General features: G+C 40.2%; 1 protein-coding gene across 4 annotated transcripts in view; it reads right to left on the bottom strand.

Moving 5' to 3' along the window:
- The window catches only part of c5h7orf57 (chromosome 5 C7orf57 homolog), a 70,478-nt gene that overhangs the window by 16,474 nt on the left and 41,034 nt on the right, over positions 1-12,970 (bottom strand). For all 4 annotated transcript variants that reach the window (XM_073044689.1, XM_073044690.1, XM_073044693.1 and 1 more), the window contains 2 exons: positions 917-1,032; positions 47-85 (listed from right to left, as the gene is read on the bottom strand). In XM_073044689.1, the coding sequence (XP_072900790.1) occupies positions 47-85; positions 917-1,032 (155 nt within the window). The remainder of the gene's footprint in view (positions 1-46; positions 86-916; positions 1,033-12,970) is intronic.

Here is a 12,970-nt window from a genome sequence, read left to right as displayed (position 1 = left end):
GCTCGGTTACAGTCAGAAGATTGCTGAAAAAATGCAAGGTACAAACCTATATTTGATATCTGGTCTGAATCCTCTCTTGTAGAACCTTCAAATTAAGAGATAACCAGAGTGAAAATACAGTTATTACAAGCAGCACGTTTAAGGAAAGAGTCATATAAAGAAAATGGAATATTGTTGTAAAGAATTTCTAAATAAGTTCAGTTTTCAATAAAAAAAAGTAAATTAAAGGTGCATTGTACTAAGAAGCAAACAGAGCAGTAGTTAAAAGTAAGATTCCTCTTTAAGCGAGAGAGGAGTCACAATAGCTTCCAGATCCTCTACATTGTACCATTAAAAATGGATGCTGCATTCAGATACTTTAACCAAATCATGGGGCTTATACATTGGGGAATGAAATCACAAATTGCCATTACAGCTATCATTGAAAAATGTACTGCATTATGAGCATTGAACATGGTATTACTGGTTCCCTTGCCTAAAGGCTCTCATGTGCAGAATTAGATTGCCTACCCCACTACTGTTGCCTAGAAACCACAGAAAATTGAGCTCTATTGACAGTATCACTGATGCAGCCTGCTAGAAACAAGCACCACAGTTGCCTGAGCATTCCCACTAAGCAAATAATGTCAAAATAACAGCACATGTCTTCTTAGCATTTGAAACCTCAAGGCATATGACATGGCATTTATTGTACATCCTCCATAGACGAATAAACTCTTCCCTGGTGTCCAGCTGGGTACAGGTGTCGATGTTAACCAATGTTTCAATGAAAAACTCTGCCATCTTGAGTTTATTTGTCATGTATTCCAGGAAAGCACTAGATCCTTTTTCATTCGCCATAACGTTCCTAATTACAAAAATATGATCATGCACGGCCATTCATTTATCATAGAACTGATCAAATACGATACTGTACCCATATTTTGCTCTTTGGTGGTTTTTGCATCCTTGTGTTCTGAAAACCAATCATCAGCATAGCCAAAACTAAGCAGCTTCTGCATGCTAACTGGAGGTTCCTTTCTACGTGTAAATCTATTGTTTAGGAAAATTGAAAACAATATATTACAATAGAAAAGGTTTCACTACACACCTGTCTTATAGACTTAAGGTAAAATTAAAGTAATTAACATGCTTTTCAGAAAATATATTAAAACATGCATAAAAAGTCATAATACACCAATCGACACATTAATTGATTAAGCAATCCCACACAAAGCTTGTCAACATGTTACATAATATCAAGTTAGTTATAATTGAAAACTATAGCCATAATGCATTGATATTTATAAGTGAACATAAATAAAATCTTGCAATATTTCTGAAATTCTTAATCCTCGTTGGTGTTAACAAAATGATCCAAGTGTTGTATTATTATTTTTTTTACTACAGTTTTCTGCTTACTAATTGTTGGATACCAGATATTATTTATTTTGTAAAGAAAATAACTCATTCCCCAAAATAATCCATTAGCCAGCATCTCTCAGGTATCTGGTTCAAGTTGCACATTTTAAATTGTTTGGGCTACTGTTGCAGGATGGTTTCATAAAAGTGCAGTTTCTTCAGAAAAATTGTGTTGTTCATGAAAAGTATTGTCACCCTTGTGTAACCAGAAATAAATAGTTCACCTTAATTAGTTAAGATCGTACTCAGCCCACCCTTCTCTTTTGGTATTGGCATGCTTGCTACATGCATGATTATTAAACTCTTCAATTTAATACAGTTGTAAAACACTCAACTCTGATCCAGCAGACTGTAGTTTTAAGAGCTTCTTTCAAGTCTTGATAACAGGAACAAGGACAAAATTCAGCAAATTGTATCAGACTCTTGAGTTGTTGTGGGTGTTGTTTTTAGAACATTAATGAAACCTGGTTTTGTCCATTTTAGGGGATAAATAATCCCATAACAATTCCTGAAAACCGCAGGCAAGTAATTCTAGTGGTTTAGTTAACACTGTATCACTCGTGCAATATCATTAATGGGTTTGCACTTCATTTTCTGTTTGTGGGTGCATATGTGGCTCTGTTGACACACTTGCTTATATTGTAATGACTACACTTCAAAAAATAAGTACTATAAGATGCTCTAAAGCAGAGGTTCCCAACCTTTTTAATGCCATGGACTATTAAGACCATTCAGCAAGGGGGTCTGTGGACCCTAGGTTGGGAACCCCTGCTCTAAGGTGATGAAGAAAGAACATAAGGGTTTACAAGGAAAATTTGAATGGAACAAAATGGTTAAGATAACAATAATTTTTAACAGATACAACTAGATTATTTTGTGGTAGTCTATCCAGGCTGTTTAGTAGCAAAAGCAAGGAACCCCACTAGATTATAACCATTAGTTGAAATTTGAAACTCACTTCCCAAAAGGCTGTGGATAAATTAACCACCTTGGAATCTGAAGGTGATGGATTTTTGTTCTGTAAGTGTATCAGGAGATGGGGTATAGGGGCTCTGACTTACGCATAATCAAATTGAATGGCAGCAAATGCTGTGGTGAACTACATATACCTGTCTGGACACGCCCCCTGATGACTGCTCCTGTGGCTCCTCCCACAGACCCCTGTATAAAGGTGATGGAGGTCTGAGCCCGGCCTCTCTGTCTCCAGGATGTAGTATAGTGGTCACTCACTGCTTGTTCCTTCTTCCAGTCAATAAAAGCCGATATCTCGCCTTTATGTCTCAGAGTGAGTTATTGATGGTGCATCAAATGCTCAAATTTATTATTAGTCTATTCCTCTTCTAATGCTCCTATATACCAGCTACCACAGTCTCAGGATGTCCTGAAGAATTAGAGAGTCAATGAAATACAAACAAAATGTATCTCTCTGCTATGACCTAAGGAAAATTGACTCATTATATGTGTGCATACCAATTCTACAACAGTATAATGACAAATGACTAGATAATTTCCTGCAGTTGCGTTGTTTCAGGGACAAATGTTATCCTGCACATATCCTCTGTTATTCTTAAAATATTATATTTGAATTTTTTTGTGTTTACCTGAGGTGACCTATGAATTTGAGAGCTTTGGTTTACTTGTTTGCTAATAAGATTGTAGCCACAACATTTGGCAGCTTGAGGCTTATTATCTTGGCACAGTAGATGTCAAATTAGTTCTAAATTGGTTATTAATGGACCTCTGTGGTATAGGTCATAGTTGCCAACACAGTGGGAAAGGTATAATCACATACACATTATTGTCCATCCAACATATGCAGAGATTTCAGAAGAATGAGGGTTGACTTAATTGAAACCTATTGAGTGCTGAAAGGCCTCGATAGAGTGGACATGAAGAAGATGTTTCCTATGGTGGGAGAGTGTAGGACCAGAGTTCACAAGTGTCATCTAAAACATTGACGAATTTCTAAAGTTGTGCAGCGGAGAGTGTACCGACTGGTTGCATTGTGGCCTGGTATGGAAACATCAATGCCTTTAAATGGAAAAGCCTAAAAAAAGTAGTGGATCCAACCCAATCCATTCAGAGTAAAGCCTTCTCCACCACGGAGCACATCTACGAGGAGCGTTGCCACAAAAATCAAGCATCCATCATCAAGGAACTCACCATCCAGGCCATGCTCTATTCCCATTACTGCCATAATAAAGGAGGTACAGGAGCCTCAGGACCCACACCACTAGGTTCAGGAAATGATTACCCTTCAACCATCAGGCCCTTTAACCAGAGTTGTCCCTCAACTTCACTCACCCCAACACCGAATTGTTCCCACAACCTATGGACATTGTTGTTTCATATGGCAGGTGTTTTTCTCTTCACACTTCCAATTGGCTTTTGTCCAGCCACTCCTCCTTGATTCATGATGAAATGTGGCCCAGGAGGGGCAGATGGGAGTCTGTCTATTCGGAAGACAGGGTTGGATTAAACAAAATCTAGCATCTTCTCCACAGCCACTCCAACATGGGTGGCCCTGAGGTGGCATTGCCTGATGGAGTCTTTGAAGCACGCAAGCCTCCACATGATGTCAACATGTTGATACAGGTGGTGGAGGACCTATGGACTTACTTTCAAGGACTCTTCATCTCATGTTCTTGACATTTATTGCCTAACATAGAAACATAGAAAATAGGTGCAGGAGTAGGCCATTCAGCCCTTCGAGCCTGCACCACCATTCAGTATGATCATGGATGATCATCCAACTCAGAACCCTCTATCTGCCTTCTCTCCGTACCCCCTGATCCCTTTAGCCACAAGGGCCATATCTAACTCCCTCTTAAATATAGCCAATGAACTGGCCTCAACTGTTTCTTGTGGCAGAAAATTCCGCAGATTCACCACTCTCTGTGTGAAGAAGTTTCTCCTCATCTCGGTCCTAAAAGGCTTCCCCTTTTTCCTTAAACTGTGACCCCTCATTCTGGACTTACCCAACATCAGAAACAATCTTCCTGCATCTAGCCTGTCCAATCCCTTTAGAATTTTATATGTTTCAATAAGATCCCCCTCAATCTTCTAAATTCCAGCGAGTATAAGCCCAGTCGATCCAGTCTTTCCTCATATGAAAGTCCTGCCATCCCAGGAATCAATCTGGTGAACCTTCTTTGTACTCCCTCTATGGCAAAAATGTCTTCCCTCAGATTAGGGGACCAAAACTGCACACAATACTCCAGCTGTGGTCTCACCAAGGCCTTGTACAACTGCAGTAGAACCTCCCTGCTCCTGTACTCGAATCCTCTTGCTATGAATGCCAACATACCATTTGCCTTTTTCACCGCCTGCTGTACCTGCATGCCCACTTTCAATGACTGGTGTACAACGACACCCAGGTCTCGTTGCACCTCCCCTTTTCCTAATCGGCCACCATTCAGATAATAATCTGTATTCCTGTTCTTGCCACCAAAGTGGATAACCTCACATTTATCCACATTAAATTGCATCTGCCATGAATATGCCCACTCACCTAACCTATCCAAGTCACCCTGCATCCTCTTAGCATCTTCCTCACAGCTAACACTGCCACCCAGCTTCGTGTCATCCACAAACTTGGAGATGCTGCATTTAAATTCCTCGTCTAAATCATTAATATATATTGTAAATAACTGGGGTCCCAGCACTGAGCCTTGTGGTACCCCACTAGTCACTGCCTGCCATTCTGAAAAGGTCCCGTTTATTCCCACTCTTTGTTTCCTTTCTGCGAACCAATTCTCTATCCACATCAATACCATACCCCCAATACCATGTGCTTTAAGTTTGCACACTAATCTCCTGTGTGGGACCTTGTCAAAAGCCTTTTGAAAATCCAAATATACCACATCCACTGGTTCTCCCCTATCCACTCTACTAGTTACATACTCAAAAAATTCTATAAGATTCGTCAGACATAATTTTCCTTTCACAAATCCATGCTGACTTTGTCCGATGATTTCACTGCTTTCCAAATGTGCTGTTATCACATCTTTGATAACTGATTCTAGCATTTTCCCCACCACTGATGTCAGGCTAACCAGTCTATAATTCCCTGGTTTCTCTCTCCCTCCTTTTTTTTAAAGTGGGGTTACATGAGCCACCCTCCAATCCTCAGGAACTAATCCAGAATCTAAAGAGTTTTGAAAAATTATCATTAATGCATCCACTATTTCTTGGGCTACTTCCTTAAGCACTCTGGGATGTAGACCATCTGGCCCTGGTGATTTACCTGCCTTTAATCCCTTCAATTTACCTAACACCACTTCCCTACTAACATGTATTTCCCTCAGTTCCTCCATCTCACTAGACCTTCGGTCCCCTACTATTTCTGGAAGATTATTTATGTCCTCCTTAGTGAAGACAGAACCAAAGTAGTTATTCAATTGGTCTGCCATGTCCTTGTTCCCCATGATCAATTCACCTGTTTCTGATTGTAAGGTACCTACATTTGTTTTAACCAATCTTTTTCTTTTCACATATCTATAAAAGCTTTTACAGTCAGTTTTTATGTTCCCTGCTAGCTTTCTCTCATAATCTTTTTTCCCTTTCCTAATTAAGCCCTATGTCCTCCTCTGCTGGTCTCTGAATTTCTCCCAGTCCTTAGGTGTGCCGCTTTTTCTGGCTAATTTGTATGTTTCTTCTTTGGACTTGATACTATCCCTAATTTCCCTTGTCAGCCATGGGTGCACTACCTTCCCTGGTTTATTCTTTTGCCAAACTGGGATGAACAATTGTTGTAGTTCATCCATGCGATCTTTAAATGCTTGCCATTGCATATCCACCGTCAACCCTTTAAGTATCATTTGCCAGTCTATCTTAGCTAATTCACGTCTCATATCTTCAAAGTTACCCTTCTTTAAGTTCAGAACCTTTGTTTCTGAATTAACTATGTCACTCTCCATCTTAATGAAGAATTCCACCATATTATGGTCACTCTTACCCAAGGGGCCTCGCATGACAAGATTGCTAACTAACCCTTCCTCATTGCTCAATACCCAATCTAGAATGGCCTGCTCTCTAGTTGGTTCCTCAACATGTTGGTTCATAAAACCATCCTGCATACACTCCAAGAAATCCTCTTCCTCAGCACCCTTACCAATTTGGTTCACCCAATCTATATGTAGATTGAAGTCACCCATTATAACTACTGTTTCTTTATTGCATGCATTTCTAATTTCCTGTTTAATGCCATCCCCAACCTCTCTACTACTGTTAGGTGGCCTGGACACAACTCCCACCAGCGTTTTCTGCCCCTTAGAGTTATGCAGCTCTACCCATATTGATTCCACATCCTCCAGGCTAATGTCCTTCCTTTTTATTATGTTAATCTCCTCTCTAACCAGCAAGGCTACCCCACCTCCTTTTCTTTCCTGCCTATCCCTCCTGAATATTGAATATCCCTGGATGTTGAGCTCCCATCCTTGGTCACCCTGAAGCCATGTCTCTGTGATCCCAACTATATCATATTCATTAATAACTATCTGCACATTCAATTCATCCACCTTGCTACGAATGCTCCTCCCATTGACACACAAAGCCTTCAGGCTTGTTTTTACAACACTCGTAGCCCTTATACAATTATGTTGAAAAGTGGCCCTTTTTGATTTTTGCCCTGGATTTGCCTGCCTGCCACTTTTACTTTTCACCTTACTACTTTTTGCTTCTACCCTCATTTTACACCTCTCTGTCTCTCTGCACTTTTTCCCATCCCGCTGCCACATTAGTTTAAATCCTCCTGAACAGCAGGACTTCCTTGACTTATTTCTATTTTCCTCTTCCTCGACCCTAACACCCTGGTTTCCTTCCCAGTGCCAACTCAGTTTAAACCCTCCCTAACAGCTATATTAAACAATCCCACCAGAATATTAGTACCCTTTGAGTTCAGGTGCAACCCATCGTTTCTGTATAAGTCATGCCTTCCCCAAAATATCTTTAATTTACAGCTTGTTGTCTCTTGTACACTGATTCTTTCTCTGTCTTCTTGAGTGCATTTTTCATTGATTCTATTGTGTTTCTTTGTATTTACTGTGAATGCCCACAAAAATGAATCTCAGGGTTATATATGGTAACATATAAGTATTTTGATAATATATTCAAAACTTTGAAATTAGTACCAAAGTCCATAAATCCTTTAAAGTAGGACAAATAGGGAAGGTGATGAAGAAGGCACTCTGGATTCTGCCCTACTGAATATACAAGCATGAAGGTTATGATATAATTTTATAAAACTTTGGTTATACAACATCTAAAATATTGTGTGCATATGTGGCCACACCTAAGAGGACAGACTTAACTGTATTGGATAGGGTCAGCAGAGATGGATAACTATGTTACTAGGATTGAATGTTTTAGTTATGAGGAGAGACTGGATAGGCTGGATTTATTTACTTTAGAACAGAGGAAGCTAAGGGGGGGGGGAGAACCCAGTTTGTGTTGTACAAAATTATAAGGGGCAGAGACAGAGAGGACAGTGAGAAACATTTCCCCATAACCGAGACACAGAGACGACTAAAACAGGGTGAGGAGCAGAAAAATTAGAGGGCACATGAGAAAATCTTCTATCACTTTGAGTATGGTCACAGTTTAAGTATGGTTGAAATGCACTTCTGAGAAAAGAGGTGGAGGCAGGTACTCTCACAACATTTAAGAAAATATCTGGATAAGCAAATGTGTAGTATTGTTTGCACTTGGTGGAATTGGAACAGGTTAATCTGGATCATGGTCCTCACATTCAAATCATTGGTTTCCCACTTTTAGCTCTGATATTTCTAATAGCATACATTCTCATTTGTTATAGATTCAGAGGTTAGTGTGCTATAACTGAGCTAAGGCCAAAACCTTCAAGTTCTTGTTTTTTTCCTTCTGCTCTTTTTTTTTATCAGATTCTCTCCAGAAACATATTCACTTATTGATTTTTCTTATGTGTACTTTTCATACTCAAACTATAAAAGCTGATAAAACATGTTCTTTTTTCTCCACACTCTCAGTCCAGGAACACAGCAACTACCCTTCAGCCATACAGCAGAGTGACAGTAAACTGATAAAGGCAGTGAATTAATAGGAATGCTGCAAAAAGGAGAAAATGATCACTTGCCAAAATTATGCATGTTTCCTGCTCAATGAAAATATTTGCTCAGCATTTTTTTCATGTATACTGTTCCATTATTAAAAAGCACCTACTGGGCATGAACTATTAATACAAACAAACATGGTTATGCAATTTATGTGGAAATAAATTGCCTGTTTCAATGAAAAGAGAATCAGCTGCACTTAAAAAAAACATCCCTCAATGTTCACAAACAATTTAAGAAGCCCACCTGTGATCTTCATTCCTGAATTTATCAAAGTACTGAATATAGTCAGCAACTATAAAAGGCATCATTTAGAACCTCCTCCCACTGCCATCTAATAATGCAGTGCTGTTCATATATTTCTGTTGGAGCACTATAAATAATCCCTTTTCTTTTGCTGCAGATGCAATTTATCCTTTAACTTCTCTGAATCTTTCAGTTTTCAATCACTTCCTTAGTTTTGAAAAATGTCCTAATCAATATCGTTAATATCATTGTTTGTGACCTGGGACATGTACCCTTCTCTTTACTACCATCTGGGAGAGGGTACAGGAGCATGAAGACCCATACTCAATGGTTCAGAAACAGCTTCTTCCTCGATACCACTGGATTTCTGACTGGTTCTCATTATTGTTTTATCTTGCACTATTTCCTTTGTAGTTTATAGTAATGTTATGTCTTTGCATTGTACTGCTGCCACAAAACAACAAGCTTCATGTCATGTAACACAGTGATAAAAAACTTGATTCTGATTCTGATTCCTCCTTGTCCTTCACAATCTGTCTTTAACTTTGTGGTTGACCAAAGTATCCTCCTCCTCCTCAAATAACACTCCACTATCATCATATTCAGCTGGAACACACTTGGCTGTGTCCATTCGTAGTGAATCACCAGGAGAAGATTACCTTACCAAGTCATTATCATCACTGTTATGTCCTTCAGGGCTCCATCTTTTGACCTCTCTTACTATTTCACTTCCATGCTGCCTGGCAATATCATTGAAAAATACAGTGTGATTCCAAATATATCCTGGTATCTAGTGCTACTATACAATCACCTCTTTTGACCCTGTCTGCTATATCTAAATTGTCTGAATCCGACAGTATAAATTATATATAAAAACTTTCAGAGTGGCTTTAGCTCTTCAGGCTTAGGTGAGGTCCAGGCTTGGGTGAGGTAGTTTGTCTTGAAAGTTACTCTCTCTGTGTTCTTATTTGTTCATTTCTCATCTATCAGTGCATACAATAGTGAGAATGGCTAAGGGGGCATTATTTTGTATTGCATGTGGGATGTGGTAAGTCTGGGAAACCTCCAGTCTCCCAGATAAACACATCTACATCAGGTGTACTGTGCTACAGTTCCTGAGAGAATGTATTAAGGAACTGGATGACCTTCGACTTACACAGGAGAGATGAGGAGGTGATAGACAGGGAGGTAGTCACGCCCAGGTTGCAGGAGACAGGTAACTGGGTGACTGTCAGGAGAATGAGGGTAAACACACATCTAGTGCAGAGTATACCTGTGGCCATTCCTCTCAATAATAAGCCTATAATTTTAGATACTATTGAGGGGGACGACCCACTGGGGAGAGCCACAGTGACCAGTTCTCTGGCACTGTGGCTCAGAAGAGCAGAGAGGTGAAGAGGACTGCAGTATTGATAGGAGATCCTTTAGACACAGCAACAGAGACAAGCTGGATTGCTGCCTGTGCCACGTGCCAGTGAGGGTAAGAATAGGATGATTTTGCAGGAGAATCTGTGGCTGAGGAACTGGTGCAGGGGGCATGGGTTCTGATTTATGGAACATTGGGATCTCTTCTGGAGAAGGTATAACCTATACAAAAGGAATAGGTTACACCTGAACCCAAGGGGGTCTAATACCCATGCGGGCAGTTTGGCTAAAGTTGTTCAGATGGGTTTAAACTAATTTGGCAGGAGGATGGGAATTGGAGTGATGGTGCTGAAGATGAGGTAGTTGGGTTAGAAAAGGAGAAATGTGTAGTGAGACTCCTAACAAGGAGAGGCTGATGACAGGGCAAAATTACAGTCAACAGGATGAATTGCAATGTAAAGACAAAATCGAAAAGGGTGAATACAGGACTAAATGTGATAAATCTGAATTAGATCAATGAAGTTGCAGCATAGTTACAGATTGACAAATATGATGTTGTAGGCATCACTAAATCATGGCTGAAAGAAGATTATATCTGGCAGCTTAATGTTCAAGGATAGACATTGTGACAAAAGGACAAGCAGGAAGGCAGAAGGGGTGGTGTGGCTTTGTTTGGTGTGTGGTTACTGTTTGCATCATCATGCAAACAGTAATCACAAGCAAATCGAGTTTCTGAATTGAAGTCCACAAGGGAGTCCCATAGTTCAGTGCAGAGCCGAATAAACGTGATGGAGGAACAATCTTAATTGGCCTGTACATTGCCTTGGGCCCCAACACCCTGACCTTTCTGACATCTTGAACTTTTCAACCTGGCCTAGTGCTTAACTCTCCGTCCGAACAACAAGTTCTGCCGCTCGGATACGCCAGATTTCACCGCTTCAATTTGACCTGTAAACCTCCATCCACACATTGTGCTCAGTCGCACCTGGTGCCTGGACCTCATGGATTTGACTCAGTCCCTGCCCAATCTTTCATGCTCTTCTACACTCTCACCAACAGGCCTTGCCTTGCCTTAATCCTGCCACATCAAATTGCTTCCAAGTCCAAATGGAAGATACAAACTATTACTTGTGATGATCGTTTCCTAGAAAAATGTGGTTAACAAAGTATTTAATTGCTTTCCTTGTTTCATTAGCCACCAACCAGAAGTTGCAGAAGTTCACCAGCACCGTCTTAAACCAGAAGCTTATAGGTAAATTGGGAAAATCAGGTTGGTGCAGGATCATAAGAAGGGAAATTTCTAAAATGCCTCTGAGAAGGCTTTTTTGAGCAGCTCATGGTTGAACTCACTAGCGGATCAGCTATTCTGGACTGGGTGTTGTGCGGTGAACCAGAATTAATTCGGGAGGTTAAGGTAAAAGAACCCTTAGAGGCAAGTGATCATAATATGATCAAATTCACCCTGAAATTTGAGAAGGAGAAGTCAGATATATCAGTATTACAGCAGAGTAAAAGGGAACTACAGAGGCATGAGAGTGGAGTTGGCCGGAGCTGATTGGGAAAGAACATTGGCAGGGATGATGGCAGAGCAGCAATGGCTGCAATTTCTGGAAGCAATTTGGAAGGCACAGGATATATACATCCCAAAGAGAAAGAAGTATTCTAATGGCAAGATGACACAACCATGGCTAATAAGGGAAGTCAAACCCAACATAAAAGCCATATAACAGAACAAAAATTAGTGGGAAGTCAGAGGATTGGGAAGCTTTTAAATACCAAAAGAAGGCAACTGAAAACAGCAATTTTAAGAATGTAAAGATGGAATATGAAATTAAGCTAGTCAATAATATTAAAGAAGATACCAGTTTCTTCAGATACATGAAGTACAAAGAGAAGCAAAAGTAGATATTGGACTGCTGGAAAATGATGCTGGAGGGGTATAATGGGGAGGGGAATAAGGAAATAGTAAGTATTTTTCATCAGTCTTCACTGTGGAAGACACTAGCAGTATGGTGGAAGTCCTAGGTGTCAGTGGGGCATGAAGTGTGTGAAGTTACCATTACTAGGTCTGAAAGATCTGAAGGTAGATGAGTCACCTCGATCAGAAGGTGTAAACCTCAAGGTTCTGAAAGAGGTGGCTGAAGAGATTGTGGAGGTATTCAGAATGATCTTTCAAGAAATCCTTGATTATGGAATGGTTCTGGAAGACTGGGACATTGTATATATCACTTCACTCTTCAAGAAGAAGGGAGAAAGGCAGAAGGAGAAAATTATAGGCAGATAGTCTGACCTTAGTGGTCGGGAAGATCTTGTAGTCGATTGTTAAGAATGTGGTTTTGAGGTACTTGGAGGTTCAGGATAAAATAGGCCATAGTCACCATGGTTTCATCAAGGGAAAATCTTGCCTGACAAATCTGTTGGAATTCTTTGAAAATATAACAAGCAGGATAGACAAAGGAGAATCAGATGACATGTACTTGGATTTTCAGAAGGCCTTTGACAAGGTGCCACACAAGAGGCTGTTTAACAAGCAATGAGCCCATGGTATTACAGGAAAGATTCTGGCATAGATAAAGCAGTGGCTGATTGGCAGGACGCAAAGAGTGGGAATAAAAGGAGCCTCTTCTGTTTGGCAGCTGGTTCCACAAGGGTCCACTGGGGTCTGTGTTGGGACTGATTCTTTTTATGTTTTGTATCAATGATCTGGATGATAGAATTGATGGCTTTGTTGCGAAGTTTGCAGAACAATACAAAAATAGGTGGAGGGGCATGTAGCTTTGAGGAGATCGAGAGGCTAGAGAAGAATTTAGATAGATTAGGAGAATGAGCAAAGAAATGGCAGATGGAACATAGTGTCGGGAATGTATGGT

Source organism: Hemitrygon akajei, chromosome 5 (genome assembly GCF_048418815.1).
Source record: "Hemitrygon akajei chromosome 5, sHemAka1.3, whole genome shotgun sequence".
NCBI classification, from domain to species: Eukaryota; Metazoa; Chordata; class Chondrichthyes; order Myliobatiformes; family Dasyatidae; genus Hemitrygon; species Hemitrygon akajei.
This window is presented reverse-complemented; position numbering and strand designations above follow the sequence as displayed.